The sequence below is a fragment of the Acanthochromis polyacanthus genome, chromosome 21 (genome assembly GCF_021347895.1).
Source record: "Acanthochromis polyacanthus isolate Apoly-LR-REF ecotype Palm Island chromosome 21, KAUST_Apoly_ChrSc, whole genome shotgun sequence".
Taxonomy (NCBI): domain Eukaryota; kingdom Metazoa; phylum Chordata; class Actinopteri; family Pomacentridae; genus Acanthochromis; species Acanthochromis polyacanthus.
Window position 1 is genome coordinate 231,502 of NC_067133.1, and position 20,415 is coordinate 251,916.

The 20,415-nt window shown below is 37.7% G+C and overlaps 4 gene segments (V, D, J or C); all 4 read left to right on the forward strand.

The window, feature by feature from the left end:
- Positions 1-1,095: 1,095 nt before the first annotated feature.
- LOC127531551 (immunoglobulin heavy variable 1-46-like) lies at positions 1,096-3,015 on the forward strand. The segment is given in 2 exon segments: positions 1,096-1,189; positions 2,699-3,015. Coding segments are annotated over 2 exon segments (411 nt in total).
- Positions 3,016-4,314: 1,299 nt separating this feature from the next.
- LOC127531672 (Ig heavy chain V region MC101-like) lies at positions 4,315-6,985 on the forward strand. The segment is given in 3 exon segments: positions 4,315-4,357; positions 4,435-4,715; positions 6,758-6,985. Coding segments are annotated over 3 exon segments (552 nt in total).
- Positions 6,986-12,162: 5,177 nt separating this feature from the next.
- The window catches only part of LOC127531713 (Ig heavy chain V region 23-like), a 43,415-nt gene continuing 35,162 nt past the window's right edge, over positions 12,163-20,415 (forward strand). The window contains 2 exon segments of the V gene segment in view: positions 12,163-12,252; positions 18,046-18,086. Coding sequence covers positions 12,213-12,252; positions 18,046-18,086 — 81 coding nt within the window.
- LOC127531721 (immunoglobulin heavy variable 3-33-like) lies at positions 19,664-20,264 on the forward strand. The segment is given in 2 exon segments: positions 19,664-19,706; positions 19,787-20,264. Coding segments are annotated over 2 exon segments (336 nt in total).

The following is a 20,415-nucleotide window of genomic DNA, read 5'->3' on the forward strand; positions in this document are numbered from 1 at the left end:
CACATTCATAAAAAGGCAGTCTCCAGCATAATGGAAATATTTTGTGATATTTCTTTATTTATTGTTATATTTGTTTTATCTACCGGCACAGGAGTTTCTGGAAAGCAACACTGATACTGAGTGAATTATAATGGTATAATAAAATAATAATAAAAGTAACATTTGAAACAGTCTTTACAAATTTTAAAAGATTTTTGTTAGCCTGGTGCTACTAAATGTCTGTTAAAACATCACTTATTTTAATCTCCTTAAATGTGACACAAACATCTGTTCTGTGGAGATGATTTGACAGATTAGAAAGCAGATATTTTCCTGTCCACTACAGCATCAACATTTTGTATATAGTCAAACTAGTTTCAGTTCCTCACTGTTTAATTTCCTCTTAATGTTTGAAGTTTCTCAAAAAGTCTGTGGCTTAAAACAAAATGTTGATACTGAAACCTTTGAAGGTCTTAAAGAATCCAGTCCTTCAACCAGCTGAAACCAAATCAATAATTCATTTACATTTTTATGCTCTCAGTTCATTTACAATAAATTAAATAATTTCAATTAAGAAATGTATAGTTTTGTTATTTTTCTTCATTATTATATTTTTGAGACAATATTAATTAAGTTTTACTTTCATGTCAAAAGTCAACTAAAGGTTACAACATTACTCTCCTAAATCAATAAATATTTATCAGAATCTTCTGGATGAGACATCAAAGATGAAGAATGAAATAATGAAAATTTACACTACTCTAATATCATGGAGGAAACAGATGTTTTTTAGCTGCTGAGTTGTTGAAATGATGTTGAATCTCATGCTGTGCTGTTTATAGACCTGCCCTCTGATTTGACTGATGCAGGAGGAGCCTCATGGAAGCATTTTCATGTGGATTCAGTTTATTTAAAGGACATTTACAGACTTGAAGACATATCAGTCACATTGTCAACATGGATCACAGACAGCTCACACTGTTGGTGGTTGCTGTGTTTGTTTGGAGTGGTGCTGAAGGTTGGAGCATAACAGAGTCTGAAGCAGCAGTGAAAAGACCTGGAGAGTCCCACAGACTCACCTGTACAACATCTGGAATATCATTTAGTAGCAGGTGGATGCACTGGATCAGACAGGCTCCTGGAAAAGGACTGGAGTGGATCGCTGCTGATACAGGCGGCAGCACCAAATATTACTCTCAGTCAGTCCAAGGCAGGTTCACCATCTCCAGAGACAACAGCAAAGAGCAGCTGTATCTGCAGATGAACAGCCTGAAGACTGAAGATTCTGCTGTTTATTATTGTGCTCGACACACACAGTGACTGAAGTTGGTTGAACAGCTGTACAAAAACCTACAGTCCTCATCAGACATGAAAAACATCCTCAGTTCAGATCATTGTCAAATCTGTTCTTGAAACCAGTGACATTCTAGTTGTTTTTGAAAGCATTCCTGAAAAATAAGTAGTTAATATTCAAAGACTTTCTGCTCATATTCTACATAATATCTCAATATACTGTCAGTCAATCCTTTTACCGGTTTTCTGCATCTTAACCTAAACACATTATTTAGTTCATCTTCATCCATGACCACTCATGTAACACCAGATTAGCAGTGAAGGATTTCGAGAAATGCTGCAATCAAGAGCAGTCTCTAAAATAATGGTGTCTTATTGATTTATTGTTTGTTTTGGATTTTCCCGTCCAGGAGCATCTGGAAAGCAGCACTGAGACTGAGTGAATTCTCACGGTGCAATAAAAAAAGTGCTATTGTCTCCTAAATGCCACTTTATGAAATCATGAGTAGTTTAATAGTCACAGTTTGGAATTAGAAAGTAAAATTCTTGAGAGAGGCACCCTGAAATAAACTACTGTGGCATTAATACTTTGGTAAGAAGCAACATTACAGAGTGCAGAACGATGTGGAGTCTATTTTAAAACACACTGAGTAAATTATTAAGTTTGAAAAAATAAATGGATGCTTGGTTCTGAAATGTCTTTTTGTGATTGAGAAATTACTTAAGAATAAGTAAAGAAATAGTTTTTTTTTTCATAAAATCATAACCTACCACAACAAAATCTTGATATTGTGCTAAAAAAGTTATTGTCTAATTGATAATCTTGAAAAAATAAGATTTAAAATAATAACGTACGGTAAAATTTCTGGATTGATTTCCAAACTGAATACTGGTCCAGTGTGTCGGCAGTGAGTTCAGTTTATCAGAAATATTCACACAGAATGTTTTCTGATGGAAACATGACAACAGAAGCTCAGTGTGAAAACAAAAAGCAGTGAGATATCAGCACTTTACAGGTTTTATCTAGAAAAACCATTCATGTCAGATTCAGAAGAACATTAAATGTAGGAACAACTACAGTTTATTTTATTTATTTAATGCTCTTATCTGCTGTCCAGTATGTTTACAAGGAGCTGTGAGTCTTTGAAACCAAATGGCTTCCTTGTTAAACCTGCAGAGGGAGGTCTATGCAAAGATTTGCTCCTTTATAAACTCACCAACCACAATTCTTATTCCATTTCTGACAAAACATCTCAGAGGGTCAAACGTTCTGTTCATAAAGTGTTTAATTCAGAATGGAAACTATAATTTCCTGGAGTTTATTCTTTATAGTTTGTTTTCATGGTGAGAAAATAATAATCTGCTTTGAACCACGAGGAGTTTTTCTGTCATGTGTGACTGATGATGATGATTTGTTTGCTTCCAGGAGTCTGGAGTGAGATCAGACTGGACCAGTCTCCATCTGAGGTGAAAAGACCTGGACAGACAGTGAAGATGTCTTGTATCACATCTGGATTTCAAATGACAAGTTTCTATATTCACTGGATACGACAGAGACCAGGACAAGCTCTGGAGTGGATCGGGGAGATGAATGCAGGCAGAAACTCTGCCAGCTATGCCAGCGCCTTCCAGAATCGTTTCCCGATGACTGAAGATGTGTCCAGCAGCACTCAGTACCTCCAGATCAAGAGTCTGACAGCAGAAGATTCTGCTGTTTATTATTGTGCTCGACAACCACAGTGAGTGAAGTCAGTGAAGCAGCTGCACAAAAACCTCCACAGATGTCAGATAACAGAGAGACATCAGAGACATCATGGCTGAACTCAGTAATACTGTAGATTATTTATAATATTATAAATGCTTTGAAGCCTGTTATGCTGAAAGTGACTCATGAGAAACAGGTTTTATAGCTGAACAAACTGTATCATTCATGTGTCAGATGTCTGGATATTTACTATCACTGAAATGCAGATGGTTGTTGTGTGAAAACAGATCTTTCTGGTCCATTCAATGCTAATGTCCTCCACCTCTTCTTTTCTGACTTTATTAAAAGCAAGACAGAACAGTGAACATACACTTTAAATCTCACTCGTCTTTTCTCTTCAGGTGTTTGCAGTCAGACTCTGATAGAATCTGAACAATAGTTTATGAAGTCTGGTGACAGGTGTATCTTCAGAAGAACTGTGAGAAGACTGAAGATTCTGGAGATTTTGTACTGTTTTGTTTACTCTCCATTTGCCGTCATTTCTCTGTTCTGTAGAAATTTAAGATTTGCATATAGTCACATAGATTTCAGTTCCTGATTAGTTTATTTCCTCTGAAGGTCCAGAGTTTCCCTTAATGTGGTTAAAACACAATTTGAATAATGAAGTTTTTACATGTCTGAGGAATACATGTTATCTAATTTGCATGTTCTTCTGAATTCTGAATAAACTGTTTATCAAAGAATCTTCAGAAGTGAGGCCATTTTGCATCTAAGCTTGATTTAAACTGAATAAATAAACATCATCCTTCAGTGAGATCATTCTGCTGTGTTCCTGCATTGAATTGGACTTCAAAGATGGATGATGCAGGAGGAGATGACTGTTAACAAATCCTCACAGGGCTCCAGTTTGACTCAGAACCATTTTCTATAGCAGCTGTTTTGGGACTTTTCCCATTTAATTTTACAAACTTCTATTTCATTTCCATCTCCAGATATGACCTCACCAGTAGGATCCATCTACAGATACACAGTGAAGGAGAGAGTATACAGAGAATGATGACAATTTAATTGAAATGTTGATGTCACTAAATATGTTTGTTCTCAGGGCATCATCTGAAATTTAGAAAAAAAATAGTTTATAAAAAATACAATTTATGACAAGCACAGAATGACTGATGTGAGCTGACTGACATGTTTGTTGTTCTTCTCATGACCACCACTTCTCAGGTCTCTATGCAAACTCAGTGCTCTTCCTTCCTCTCCGTTATAAAGGCTTCACTTGGACAGGAGGTCAGAGAGGATCAGAAGCTCTCATCTCTACAGCTTCAACATTAACTATGTTTCCTGTAGCTCTGCTGCTCCTGATGGCAGCTGGAAACTGTGAGTCCCTCAGTCATTTGTTCTTCTTTTGGAGTCCAACTGGATCATTTGTCAACAATATGTTAATCTTTTTACAGGTGTGAAGTGTGAACAGTTGACTCAGCCACAATCTGTGACTGTGCAGCCAGATCAACGTCTCTCCATCACCTGTCAGGTCTCTTATTCTGTGAGCACCTACGGCACACACTGGATCAGACAACCTGCAGGAAAAGGACTGGAGTGGATTGGTTATGACACAACCTTTAAAGATTCACTGAAGAACAAGTTCAGTGGCATCGAAGATTCTTCCAGCAACAGAGTGACTCTGAATGGACAGAATATGCAGCCTGAAGACTCTGCTGTGTATTACTGTGCCAGACGCACACAGTGACACAAATGATCAGTAGACCAGAACAAAAACCCCTCAGTGTCTGAACACTTGTAACATGAAGCCACCAGAGGAGGAGCCCTCAGACCAGGAATGAATTCAGACCAGTTCACTCAGTAAAATTCTCCTTGCTGTCAATCTTTGCACCATGAGGACACAGGACTTTCAAAAACAAAAATCCACTCTAATATCAATTCAAATAACAAAGTGATCGTTCAAGGGGCCTCCATCAGCAAAACATTAGTTTGTCAATTTATTAATCATGAGCAAGAATTTTAAATGTAATTCCAGCAGCATTTACTGTTTCATTTATTATGATGTCATATAATGTTGAACAAGGACAGAATGTTTTAGACGCTGCTGCTGTCAGCTGGATCCTGTGAGACTCTTTCACACAGACTCAGCAAATAATCACATGAATGATGAAGACAATATTTACTTCTGTGTCCACAGAAACTCACAATCACATGCTTTGACTAAGAGTGAGACGAGTACAGAGTCAATTTCTCGTGTCAAAGGTGATGGAAAAACAATTTCTATGAGAAAATTTTGACATCCATTAAGGAAGAGTTGACTGCAGAATACAGTAAAATCTGTACATTTGATTGATTTGTTTGTTTTTTTGTAAAGTGTTTATGCTTGTTGACTCGGCATTCTGTGGATATTGTTCGGTTTTTTGTCCAGTTTTAGCAAACTAAACCCCAGTTTACAATATAAACTGAGAAACATTATTAAATTATGAATCAGATGTATTTGGTACAAATCCAACCTTGAATTGAATGACTGTAACTGTTCAAGTTCAACATATTTGACAAAAATTAACAGCCTGAAGACTGAAGATTCTGCTGTTTATTATTGTGCTCGAGACACACAGTGACTGAAGTTGGTTAAACAGCTGAACAAAAACCTACAGCATTTATTTTTATTGTAGCTCCTGAGGAAGAATTACACTTTGACTTTATCTCTAATGAACACATTTTCAGTGACAATTTAAAAGGAGGCAATAGCCATCAAATTGGAAAAGAAAAAGTGTGCGAATAAAAAAAAAGCATGAAACTAGAAGTTTTGCCAAACTTGGACCGCCCGGTGACCAAGATGACCCCTGTGACCTTGAAAATGAGGTCACGGTCACCAAATGCGAACTTGACCTGTGTCTTATTATGGTACACCTGTGTACCAAAATATGGTGAGGCTACATCAATATTTTATGGAGTTATCGCGCGGAAACCAAATTGTTACAGACAAACACGCAAGCAAGCAAGCAAGACCATGCAGGTGAAGACAATACCTTCCGGCAAACGCAGTTTTGCCGGGCGGTAATAACACTGCAATGTGCCAAAGTCACTGCCATGGAAATGAAGGAGCACAATAAAAGGCACAACAACTTAAATATAGAAATATTTATGTGAAATCTGAAGTGAGCCACAATAAAAAGATAAAGCTTACGTTAATGCTGCAGTTTCCTTTTAAAAGGCATTACAGGCCAGTGTGTGACAAGTTTCTCTTTCCTCTCTCACTATAAAGAGACATATCTGCTGTTCTCACTGATTTTAACTGAATGACACTGAATCCAGGACTAATTGAAAGATCTACACTGACATCAAACATGTTTTTCACTCCTCCATCAGCTGCACTATTAATGTTTCTTTCAGACAAAGTTAATCCACAATTTCCTCCTTTTCCTCACAGATGACAAACTGCTCAAATACATAATATCTCTATTGTTGGAGTTTATAATTCACTCTGTCTCTCATAGTTCAGCACTGATCTGATCTTTCAGAACTGTATCTCCAAAACCTCAGACAGGTGAAAATGCAAATCCACAATCTCCACCCATTCTTCCTGCTCTATACATAAATATATAACCTTCATATGAGCCTTTACACTCACAGTCTCTGCTGAGGTTTCATCATGACACTTTTACAAAGTCTCTTCCTTGTCGCTCTCATTTCAGGTAAGTCAAGTCTGGATCTGCAGAGGAAAAGAAAATGATCTCCAGATGCTGCTGCCATCTAAACTCTGTGTCCTTTCAGCTGCTCGGGGTCAGTCCCTCACCTCGTCAGATCCACTGGTCAGCAGAGCAGGACAATCAGTCACTCTGTCTTGTAAAGTTCAAGGACTCTCTCGGGCTTGGCTGCACTGGATCCGTCAGAAACCAGGACAAGCACTGGAATGGATCGGACGCATTGACGGTGGAACTGGAACGATATTCTCTCAAAGTCTCCAAGGACAGTTTTCCATCACCAAAGACACTTCTCTAAACGTTGTGTATTTAGAGGTGAAGAGTCTCAAACCAGAAGATTCTGCAGTTTATTTCTGTGCACGAGAGACACAGTGACACAAGAGTCAACAACGCTGTACAAAAAGTGAACAACAACCATCACTGAGTGAGAAGCACTGAAGCATGTCAGGCTTTAAAAGACACTTTTTCAGCTGAATAACGGACAATTATTAATGAAACACATCAATAAAGTTTATCAGTCTGGTGTCAGGATGTTTATCATGACTCACTGCAATAATAACAGCAGAAAATCAACCACAGAGAAAACTTTCCTTTCAAAACAACATTCAGTTTTTCTACATTAACCTGAAGTAAACAACCATCTAGATGGTCCATTAGAGGCTATGTAAAATGTTTTGGTGTGGTTACTCTGGAAGACGCAGTGTTTGATCCTGATTTAAATAGAATTTATTCAACATTATGCAAATAAAGCTCACTTAAAAGGAAGTGTGTGTTTCTGTGTCAGTGAGAGGAAACCAGAGCTCACATCAGTTGAGCTCCAACATCAACATGTTCTCTGCAGCTCTGATTCTGCTGCTGGCTGCTGGATCCTGTGAGGAGCTTTCACTGGATTCACACTCATCAACACATTACAAACACTCAATAATATGATGAATGCTGGAGATAATGTTGATTTGTGTCTCCACAGGTGTGAACAGTATTGATCTCATCCAGCCAGACTCAATGCTTGTGCAGCCTGGACAGACTCTGACCATCACCTGTAGACTGTCTGGTTATTCTGTGACTGATAACAGCTATGCAACAGGTTGGATCAGACAGCGTGAAGGAAAAGCAGTGGACTGGATTATGCATCAGTGGGGTGGAGGTGCACTTCGACAAAATAATGCTCTGAAGAACAAGTTCAGTTACAGCAGAGACACTTCTGCAGGAACAGTGACAATAACAGGACAGAATATGCAGCCTGAAGACTGCTGTGTATTACTGTGTACGTATTAGAGCCACAGTGACACAAATGATCAGTAGACCTGAACAAAAATCCCTCAGTGTCTGAACACTTGTAACATGAAGCCACCAGAGGAGGAGCCCTCAGACCAGGAATGATTTCAGACCAGTTCACTGTTAAAGAAAGTAGCAGATATTTATCAATGAACGTGTAAAACAATAAAGAACAAGATAATTAGAGAGCAGGATTTTAGCTGCTTTTTATGTCGTTATTTCTAAAAAAAAAAACACATAAATGATACATGCAGCTTTTATTCTGTATCTTCTCTTAATTTTCAGTTTGACCAGTTTGAATACAGTGTTTGAGAACAGAAGAGCTCTAATCACCTGAACAACATCATATGCTCTGTAAAAGTCTGGTACAGCTGCTGGAAGCTGGATCTCATGAGGATTTGATCATTTAATGTAATGTATTGCAAACACTTTAGATTGATTTTTGTTTTTAAAATCAATATTTACTATGATTGGTGTCAACAAAATTTAATATACCTGCGTAAACTTTTCAAGGTCAGATTTTGTTGAGGGACAAGTTCAAACTCCATCCTGTCTGAGGACAGTTGATGTCAAACATAGTTCTTGACTTTGACTGCAGAGAAAATAACAAGTCTGTTAGCTTTACTCAAAGTAACATATTTTACATTTCCTTTCACTTGTACTGACACAAAGATATCGTTTCATGTCTTCAGTTTATTGGGGATTTGCATATATTTTTCCCAAACCTATTAGTAAAGTCCAAACATTCTTCTGAACAGCTTTCTTCACTTTAGTTCCTGAAATGTTCTTCTCTGCTGTACTGAACATGTTAGGACCAGTGGTGTAGTCCAGGGTATACGGCGTATACCCACTTATTTTTCAGTTAGCATTGCGTATACCCACTTCTAATGCTCCCTGGTGCGCATCATTCAGTAATATCTGTGTGCCAGGTAGCCCTCTTTTCCTTAAGGATGATGAAGCCATGAACAACCCTCCTCTGCCTGTAATTGGCTGGTACATGCTACCTTCACTGATTCTATTGGTTAACTTTAGGGATGAGCCAATCAGAGGCAGAGTAGGGCGGGTCATACAGAGGAAAATTTTGCTAACACCTCTGTGGCCCTCCAGTTGATTGACAGGTCTGCTTGAAAGATGCGCGGAAATGCGAGAAAGTCAGAATAAACACCTTTCAAGTGAGTGGCACGTATCGAGCGAACCAACTTTCATGGACGATATAATTCTCAGGTAAGTTTTAAGGTGGTTTCCAAATGAATCATTGTTTTAAACTACTGGCAACATGACTGCACATTTCAAGGAGAGGATATTTTGTCGCCAGTGGTTAAAGCTGCAGTCAATTCCAGCCATTTTCAGTACAAAAAATCTCTAATATTCCATTTGTAAATAAAAACATGACGAGAAATACAGGGAATATTGGACGCGCATTGCGAGGTGCATTTCCTCGAAAACGGCCTATTCGTGGATCATATACCGTCTTCAAGACATGTTTTGGACATGTTGAATCTCATGTTGTGCTGTTTATAGACCTGCCCTCTGATTTGACTGATGCAGGAGGAGCCTCATGGAAGCATTTTCATGTGGATTCAGTTTATTTAAAGGACATTTACAGACTTGAAGACATATCAGTCACATTGTCAACATGGATCACAGACAGCTCACACTGTTGGTGGTTGCTGTGTTTGTTTGGAGTGGTGCTGAAGGTTGGAGCATGACAGAGTCTGAAGCAGCAGTGAAAAGACCTGGAGAGTCCCACAGACTCACCTGTACAACATCTGGAATATCATTTAGTAGCTACTGGATGGCCTGGATCAGACAGGCTCCTGGTAAAGGACTGGAGTGGATCGCTGCTGAAGCACTCAGCTACGGCCAATCCTACTCTCAGTCAGTCCAAGGCAGGTTCAACATCTCCAGAGACAACAGCAAAGAGCAGCTGTATCTGCAGATGAACAGCCTGAAGACTGAAGATTCTGCTGTTTATTATTGTGCTCGACACACACAGTGACTGAAATTGGTTGAACAGCTGTACAAAAACCTACAGTCCTCATCAGACATGAAAAACATCCTCAGTTCAGATCATTCTCTCACACCTAAACATCTTTTTTGTAACCAGTGGATTTTTTAAAGACATTCCTGAGAAATCATTTTCACATTTTCAGCACATATTCTGCATAATATCTTTTTAAAAAGTCTCAAGGACAATGGTGTCCTAATTTTTAATTTCATTTCATTTCACTTTTTATTTTGTTTTTACATCTACCTGCCTAGGAGAATCTGGAAGACAATAATGATATTGAGTAAATTATCATGATGCAGTAAAATAATATTTAAACTAACATTCCAAACACTCCTTACATGTTTTGTAAATATTTGTTTCAGTCTGGTGCTACTGTCCCCTAAATGTCTCACAGGAAGGTAATAAAAATTGAAAATTTGGAAATAAAGAGTTAAATTTCCTACAGTGCCCATCAGATCTTCCTCACATGAAAAACCTCATAAATGAATGAGAAACATCATTTTTGGCACCAGTGACTTTTTAGTTGGGTTTTAAAGTCACAATTATTAACATCAGTTTGAGTTCCTGAACATCTTACAAACAGTTTCAGGTGTGATGCTGATCTTTATCCATCCATCCATTCTCTATACACCCCTTTATCCTCACTCGGGTCGCAGGGGGTGCTGGAGTCTATCCCAGCTGACTCGGCCGAGGGCAGGGGACACCCTGGACAGGTCACCAGTCTGTCGTAGGGATGCTGATCTTTACCTGCAGTAAAAGGCTGCATGCAGAAAACAGACACTGCATTAAAATAACAAGTCTCTGATTTAGTTTGGGGCTGCTCAGCGGAGTAGTGGTTAGCACTTTCGCCTTGCAGCAAGAAGATCCCTGGTTCAAGTCCCGGCTTTCCCAGGATCTTTCTGCATGGAGTTTGCATGTTCTCCCTGTGCATGCGTGGGTTTCCTCCGGGTACTCCGGCTTCCTCCCACAGTCCAAAAATATGCTGAGGTTAATTGACTACTCTAAATTGCCCCTAGGTGTGAATGCGAGTGTGATTGTTTGTCTGTATATGTAGCCCTGCGACAGACTGGTGACCTGTCCAGGGTGTCCCCTGCCTTCGCCCGAGTCAGCTGGGATAGACTCCAGCCCCCCCCCCGCGACCCCAGTGAGGATAAAGCGGTGTATGGAGGATGGATGATTTAGTTTGAGTCAGTTTACATTAAAACAGAAAGAACTATCTGAGAGATACAGATCTTTTTATTATCAACCCATGGTGACCAAATTAAAGGGATTCAAAGTAAAGTTCTGTGTCTTTTGTATCAGAATTAGTTCATGTATTAAAGAGCTGAAACATGGCTCAGAGTTGAGTTTCCTTTATATAGATCCAAATGTGTCTGTTAGTAAGAGTCATATAAAGGTAGTCATGCTTGAAGATGATAATGATGAGGATCCAAAAACATCCAAAAATCTGTCAGTAGTTGAAAATCAAAACCAGCAGCACAGAGCATGAAGAAGAAAATATGTAACTATTCAAATGCTTTGATGAACTGTAAACACAAATTCTGTTCTAAAAGACATGTAGAGATTTTATACATGAGGACCTGTAGATCCTCTGTGATGTCTGCCTTCTACATTATCATGTCTAACAGTGGTTCTTAGTAAATGTGTTTCAGAACTGATTGAAACTCCTTAAATGTGATAAATAAACTCTAAAAACAACTTGTGCTGTTAAACGATTTGGAAAATATCTAGTTTGCATTTACAATTCAGAAGACTGATAATAATCCAACTTAGCATTCATAGAAAGTAAATGTACCAGATAATATCAGAGTTACACAAAACATTTACTTTTTTTTGACCAAGATGTTCTAAGTGACTTGAGGAAATAATTGTAGAAAAATGGACCTGAAACCAGAATAGATTTGTCAGCTACATGGTAGAAAAAGTCATTTTAAAAAAGCACTTTACAATGTTTATGTTTGATTTCAGGTTATTTAGCTCAGCAGAGTGTTGTGAGTCAGAGTAAGAACAGAATATTTCTATGATTAGTTTTTCTCATCTGCTCCTCAACATGCTAACAGGGACTAACATCCAACAGAAGATTGAACTGCACAAAGTTCCCTTTTTAAACCTGTAGAGGGAGGTCTATGCAAAGATTTGATCCTTTATAAACACACCATCTGGAATTCTCATGTCATTTGTGACGGAACAATTTGGACCCACAAACACTCATAGAAGTTGTTGTTTGACAATAGAAGATATGATTCTCTGGACTTTATTCTTTCTAATTAGTGTTCATGGTGAGAAAATCATTTCTGCTTTAAAACACTGAAGACTTTTTTATGTGGTTCACAGAAATGTGATGGATGATGATGATTTGTTTGCTTCTAGGAGTCTGGAGTGAGATCAGACTGGACCAGTCTCCGTCTGAGGTGAAAAGACCTGGAGAGACAGTGAAGATGTCTTGTATCATATCTGGTTATAGCATGACAGACTCCTATATTCACTGGATACGACAGAGACCAGTACAAGCTCTGGAGTGGATCGGTTGGATGAATACAGGCAGAAACTCTGCCAGCTATGCCAGCGCCTTCCAGAATCGTTTCCCGATGACTGAAGATGTGTCCAGCAGCACTCAGTACCTCCAGATCAAGAGTCTGACAGCAGAAGATTCTGCTGTTTATTATTGTGCTCGTAGAGACACAGTGAGTGAAGTCAGTGAAGCAGCTGCACAAAAACCTCCACAGATGTCAGATAACAGAGAGACATCTGAGACATCATGGCTGAACTCAACAATACTGTAGATTATTTATAATATTATAGATGCTTTGAAGCCTGTTATGCTGAACGTGACTCATGAGAAACAGGTTTTCTAGTTGAACAAATCTTATTACCTCCGCCAGGAGGTTATGTAATCACCGGAGTTTGTTTGTCTGTGTGTTTGTCTGTTAACAGCATAACTCAAAAAGTCATGGACGGATTTTCACCAAATTTTTACAGGATGTCCGGAAGAGCAAAAGTAAGAATCGATTAGATTTTAGAGGTGATCCGGATCGCCGTCTGGATCCAGGATTTTTTTGAAGGTTGAAGGACAATTGAGAGATGGCCGTCAGGCAAACAGATGGCATGGCGGAGGTCTGCGCTCTCCGAGTGCTTCTCTGGTTTATCAATGTGTCAGACATCTAAATATTTATTATCAGTGAAATGCAGATGGTTGTTGTGTGAAAACTGAGTATGTTTTGTGGTGTTCAAAATGTAATTTCAGAAAGAAAAAAAGAAAATCCAAAGCAGTGCACTGACTCATGTTCTTCCCTGTTTTTCCTCCATCTCTTCTTTTCTGACTGTATTAAAAACAGGAGAGAACAGTGGACACACACTTTAAATCTCACTCCTCTTTTCTCTTCAGGTGTTTCATCACATCACACAAACAAACTTTGAAGTTTCACCTTCAGACTTTACTGTAAACTGATGACAGTAATTCTGTCACTTGTCAAACACTAATAACTGAATCTAAAATGTCATTTTAACCAACAAACCACAGAGTAAACTAATCTGAAAAGAAGAGGAAGCTGAAAATCTGAGGTAAGTTTATTTATTTATTTATTTATTTATTTGTTTATTTATTTATTTATTTATTATGATCCCATTAGCTGTACCTTTCGGCCAGCTATTCTTCCTGGGGTCCTTACAACCATGCAGATCATTTATCAAAGTATACACATTATACATACTATTCACAGTAAAAATAATAATAAAATGAAAATATAAATACATCAGCTGCATTTGTTTCAGTCTAATTTCCTATGACATCATTCCTCAGGTTACCTTTAAATACAAACATGGTTTCTAATCGTCATCATGTTTGGAGGCAACTTTTTCCACTTTGAAACAACTTGGTATAAAAATGTTTTTTTTTAAAGTGCATCAGTTCTTATCAGAGGCAAAGTAAAGGTAGTTAGTTAACTTCTTAGTCCCAACAGCCGGCGGGGTTAGAAATTATGCAAAACAAAGTCAGCAGCTGTCTCCCTTTCACACACATACACATTCCACACACCCACAGAAAGCTTAGAATCTCCTCTAAACACTCATAAAAGTCCTTTTTATGCTTCTTCACTGCAGCCACTTGCAGCCTGTAAAGAAGTTACTACATATGTTTCTGGAGTATTTAGGGAGCTCACAGCACATTTTCAAATGGAACTGATACTATAAAGAGATTTTTTTTAGGTGAGGATAAAAAACTTTCATTTTTTTCCTGTGTTCCTTCTGCATTTACTCTGACACAGTGGCACCTACAGTGATGGTTACACCTCTGATGAAATCTCACTGGTCTTACCTTTATTTTGATATCCAGATTATTCACATAGAGGTTGTATTTCCACAGATATAGCCTTTTTATTTATTTATTTTTTCATTTTCGAGCAGGTGCCTCAAAAACAGGGCTCAGGGACCAACAGGTTAAACTGAAGAAGATGATCAGAACGGCAAAATGTCTTCAATCCACAACATCAGATAAAACACTGATTAATGACATGATGTGGTGAGATGGACTCTGAGATGACAAAGAAGCAGTTTGAACAAATGCTTGTCACTGATCACAATAACACAGTAGATTCTCTATAATACTGTAAAGGCTTTAAGAGGCTGCCTGTTCTGCTCAAACAGAATACTAGCTCACAAAGTAAAATATAAAAATGAAAGTTAAGACAAAATGGCACGTTTGCATTTTTGTTAATATTAAAATGCTTACAGTTGTGGTTTTGATGCTGCAACACATTTTGTGCACTTAAACAAAGAATATAAAAAGCTCCAGAATACCTGATATCATAGATTTGATCTTGGATATTATTTCATCAGTTGAATAAATGATTTTCAGTCCAGCTGTGTCCTCCCTCCTGTCATGTAAATGTAAAGTTTAGATGTCTTCCATCTCTGTTCATCTGACTGCAGGCACAACAACAGACAACAGTTTAGCATCTTTTATGTTTTTTGTTCTTTGAGCGTCCATGCAAACTCTTGCAGAACTCATCCTTACTACAGTTATTCTGCATTGTTAATATAGTTTGAATAGTTTATAAAAATGCTGAATACAGTTAAACACTTTGTTACAAACATTAAAGTTTGATTTAACAAAAGAAGTACAACAATAGAAACTATATTACTAAATAAAGAAACCATGCAGTCTAAAGTTGATTATAAATCTTCAACTGTACCTCATCACAGAAGCTAAACAATAAACAGCATGTGATGTGGTCAGATTATTTGGATATTTTCCTTTCCACTACAGCATCAGCATTTTGTATTTAGTCAAACCACTTTCAGTTCCTGAGTGTTTAATGATCTCGTGATGCTTGAAGTTTCTCTGTAAGTCTGTGGCTTAAAACATAAATTAAATCCTGAAACATTGAAAGTCTGAAAGAATCCAGTCCTTCAACCAGATGACCCCAACTCAAGCATACATTTATATTTTCATGTTGTCACTTCATTGAGTATTGAGGAAATAAAATCAGTCAAGAAATCTGTTGCTTTTTTCTGCATTATTATATTTTTGAGACGATAAAATGTCTGAATGAATGAATTAAATTTTCTCTTCATGACAAAAGTTAACAAAAAGTTACAGTGGAACTCATCTAAATCAATAAATATTTAACAGAATCTGCTGGATGAGACATCAAAAATGAAAAATGAAATAAATGTCATGGAGGAAACAGATGTTTTTTAGCTGTTGAGTTGTTGAAATGATGTTGAATCTCATGTTGTGCTGTTTATAGACCTGCCCTCTGATTTGACTGATGCAGGAGGAGCCTCATGGAAGCATTTTCATGTGGATTCAGTTTATTTAAAGGACATTTACAGACTTGAAGACATATCAGTCACATTGTCAACATGGATCACAGACAGCTCACACTGTTGGTGGTTGCTGTGTTTGTTTGGAGTGGTGCTGAAGGTTGGAGCATAACAGAGTCTGAAGCAGCAGTGAAAAGACCTGGAGAGTCCCACAGACTCACCTGTACAACATCTGGAATATCATTTAGTAGCTACTGGATGAACTGGATCAGACAGGCTCCTGGAAAAGGACTGGAGTGGATCGCTACTGATACAGGCGGCAGCAGCAAATATTACTCTCAGTCAGTCCAAGGCAGGTTCACCGTCTCCAGAGACAACAGCAAAGAGCAGCTGTATCTGCAGATGAACAGCCTGAAGACTGAAGATTCTGCTGTTTATTATTGTGCTCGAGACACACAGTGACTGAAGTTGGTTGAACAGCTGTACAAAAACCTACAGTCCTCATCAGACATGAAAAACATCCTCAGCTCAGATATTTCTTTCACACCTAAACATGTTTTTTTTGTAACCAGTGGATTTTTTAAAGACATTCCTGAGAAACCATTTTCACAAAACAAACATTTTCAGCACATATTCTGCATAATATCTTTATAAAAAGTCTCCAATATAATGGTGTCCTAATTTTAAAATTTATTTTTGCATCTACCTGCCTAGGAGAATCTGGAAGAAAATAATGATATTGAGTAATTTAGCATGATGCAGTAAAATAATATTTAAACTAACATTCCAAAAAATCTTTTACATATTTTGTAAATATTTGTTTCAGCCTGGTGCTACTGTCCCTTAAAGGTAGTAAAAACTGAAAATTTGGAAATATGGAGTTAAATTTCCTACAGTGCTCATCAGACCTTCCTCACATGAAAAACCTTATAAATAAATAAGAAACATCATTTTTGGCACCAGTGACTTTTTATTTGGGTTTTAAAGTCACAATTATTAACATCAGGTTGAATTCCTGAACATCTTACAAACAGTTTCAGGTGTGATGCTGATCTTTACCTGCAGTAAAAGGCTGCATGCAGATAACAGACACTGCATTAAAATAACAATGATTTAGTTTGAGTCAGTTTACATTAGAATAGAAAGAACTATTTGAGAGATACAGATCTGTTTTTCTTTTGTATCAATGCATTATGCTGACATTACACGGACAAAAAGGGAAATTTTGTGTCTTTTGTATCAGAATTAGTTCATGTATTAAAGAGCTGAAACATGGCTCAGAGTTTCCTTTATATAGACACAGATTTGTCTGTTAATAAGGGGCATTAAAAGGGGGTCATGCAGGAAGACAATAATAATGAGGGTCATTTCTCATTCCTTATCTACAGAGGTGTCTAGCTCATTGAATAAAAAGTAACATTTTTAAGTGTTATTTAGATTTATCAGAATGCTTTGATGAACTGCAGATATTTACATAAATTCTGTTCTAAAAGACATGTAGAGATTTTATACATGAGGACCTGTAGATCCTCTGTGATGTCTGCCTTCTACATTATCATGTCTAACAGTGGTTCTTAGTAAATGTGTTTGAGAACTGATTGAAACTCCTTAAATGTGACAAATAAACTCTAAACACAACTTGTGCTGTTTAATGGTTTGGAAAATATCTAGTTTGCATTTACAGTTCAGAAGACTGATAATAATCCAACTTAACATTCATAGAAAGTAAATGTACCAGATAATATCAGAGTTACACAAAACATTTACTTTGTTTTGACCAAGATGGTCGAAGTGACTTGAGGAAATAATTGTAGAAAAATGTACCTGAAACCAGAATAGATTTGTCAGCTACATGGTAGAAAAAGTCATTTTAAAAAAGCACTTTACAGTGTTTGTGTTTGATTTCAGGTTATTTAGCTCAGCAGAGTGTTGTGAGTCAGAGTAAGAACAGAATATTTCTATGATTAGTTTTTCTCATCTGCTCCTCAACATGCTAACAGGGACTAACGTCCAACAGAAGATTGAACTGCACAAAGTTCCCTTTTTAAACCTGTAGAGGGAGGTCTATGCAAAGATTTGATCCTTTATAAACACACCATCTGGAATTCTCATGTCATTTGTGACGGAACAATTTGGACCCACAAACACTCATAGAAGTTGTTGTTTGACAATAGAAGATATGATTCTCTGGACTTTATTCTTTCTAATTAGTGTTCATGGTGAGAAAATCATTTCTGCTTTAAAACATTGAAGACTTTTTATGTGGTTCACAGAAATGTGATGGATGATGATGATTTGCTTGCTTCCAGGAGTCTGGAGTGAGATCAGACTGGACCAGTCTCCATCTGAGGTGAAAAGACCTGGAGAGACAGTGAAGATGTCTTGTGTCACATCTGGTTATAGCATGACGAGCTACAATATTCACTGGATACGACAGAGACCAGGACAAGCTCTGGAGTGGATCGGGAGGATGAATACAGGCAGAAACTCTGCCAGCTATGCCAGCGCCTTCCAGAATCGTTTCCCGATGACTGAAGATGTGTCCAGCAGCACTCAGTACCTCCAGATCAAGAGTCTGACAGCAGAAGATTCTGCTGTTTATTATTGTGCTCGTAGAGACACAGTGAGTGAAGTCAGTGAAGCAGCTGCACAAAAACCTCCACAGATGTCAGATAACAGAGAGACATCAGAGACATCATGGCTGAACTCAATAATACTGTAGATTATTAATAATATTATAAATGCCTTGAAGCCTTTTATGCTGAAAGTGACTCATGAGAAACAGGTTTTATAGTCAAACAAATCTTATTCATTAACCTGTCAGATATCTGAGTATTTACGATCACTGAAGTGCAGATGGTTGTTGTGTGAAAACTGATCTTTCTGGTCCATTCAGTGCTCATATCCTCCACCTCTTCTTATCTGACTTTATTAAAAGCAAGACAGTACAGTGAACACACACTTTAAATCTCACTCGTCTTTTCTCTTCAGGTGTTTCCAGTCAGACTCTGATAGAATCTGAACAATAGTTTATGAAGTCTGGTGACAGGTGTATCTTCAGAATAACTGTGAGAAGACTGAAGATTCTGGAGATTTTGTACTGTTTTGTTTACTCTCCATTTTCCATCTTTTCTGTGTTCTGTAGCAATTTAAGATTTGCATATAGTCACATAGATTTCAGTTCCTGATTAGTTCATTTCCTCTGAAGGTCCAGAGTTTCCCTTAATGTGGTTAAAACACAATTTGAATAATGAAGTTTTTACATGTCTGAGGAATACATGCTATCTAATTTGCATGTTTTTCTGATTTCTGAATAAATTGTTTCTAAAAGAATCTGCAGAAGTGAGGCCATTTATCATCTAATCTTGGTCAGATTTAAACTGAATAAATAAACATCATCCTTCAGTGAGATCATTCTGCTGTGTTCCTGCATTGAATTGGACTTCAAAGATGGATGATGCAGGAGGAGATGACTGTTAACAAATTCTCACAGGGCTCCAGTTTGACTCAGAACCATTTTCTATAGCAGCTGTTTTGGGATTTTTTCCACTTAATTTTACAAACTTCTTTTTCATTTCCATCTCCAGATATGACCTCACCAGTAGGATCCATCTACAGATACACAGTGAAGGACAGAGCATATAGAGAATGATATTTTAATTTAAATGTTGTCAGTAAATATCTTTTATTCTCAGGGCATCATCTGAAATTTAGAAAAAAAATAGTTTATGAATAATATAATTTATGACAAGCACAGAATGACTGATGTGAGCTGACTGACATGTTTGTTGTTCTTCACATGACCACCACTTCTCAGGTCTCTATGCAAACTCAGTGCTCTTCCTTCCTCTCTGTTATAAAGGCTTCACTTGGACAGGAGGTCAGAGAGGATCAGAAGCTCTCATCTCTACAGCTTCAACATTAACTATGTTTCCTGTAGCTCTGCTGCTCCTGATGGCAGCTGGAAACGGTGAGTCCCTCAGTCATTTGTTCTTCTTCTTTTGGAGTCCAACTGGATCATTTGTCAAGAATATGTTCATCTTTTTACAGGTGTGAAGTGTGAACAGTTGACTCAGCCACAATCTGTGACTGTGCAGCCAGGTCAACGTCTCTCCATCACCTGTCAGGTCTCTTATTCTGTGAGCACCTACGGCACACACTGGATCAGACAACCTGCAGGAAAAGGACTGGAGTGGATTGGTTATGACACAACCTTTAAAGATTCACTGAAGAACAAGTTCAGTGGCATGGAAGATTCTTCCAGCAACAGAGTGACTCTGAATGGACAGAATATGCAGCCTGAAGACTCTGCTGTGTATTACTGTGCCAGAGACACACAGTGACACAAATGATCAGTAGACCTGAACAAAAACCCCTCAGTGTCTGAACACTTGTAACATGAAGCCACCAGAGGAGGAGCCCTCAGACCAGGAATGAATTCAGATCAGTTCACTCAGTAAAACTCTGTTTGCTGTCAATCTTTGCTCCATTAGCAGCTCAGAGGACTTTCAAAAAACAAAAATCTACTCTAATATTATCTCAAATAACAAAGTGATCGTTCAAGGGGCCTCCATCAGCAAAAAATAGTTTGTCAATTTATTGATCATGAGCAAGAATTTTAAATGTAATTCTAGCAGCATTTACTGTTTCAATTATTATGATGTCATATAATGTTGAAC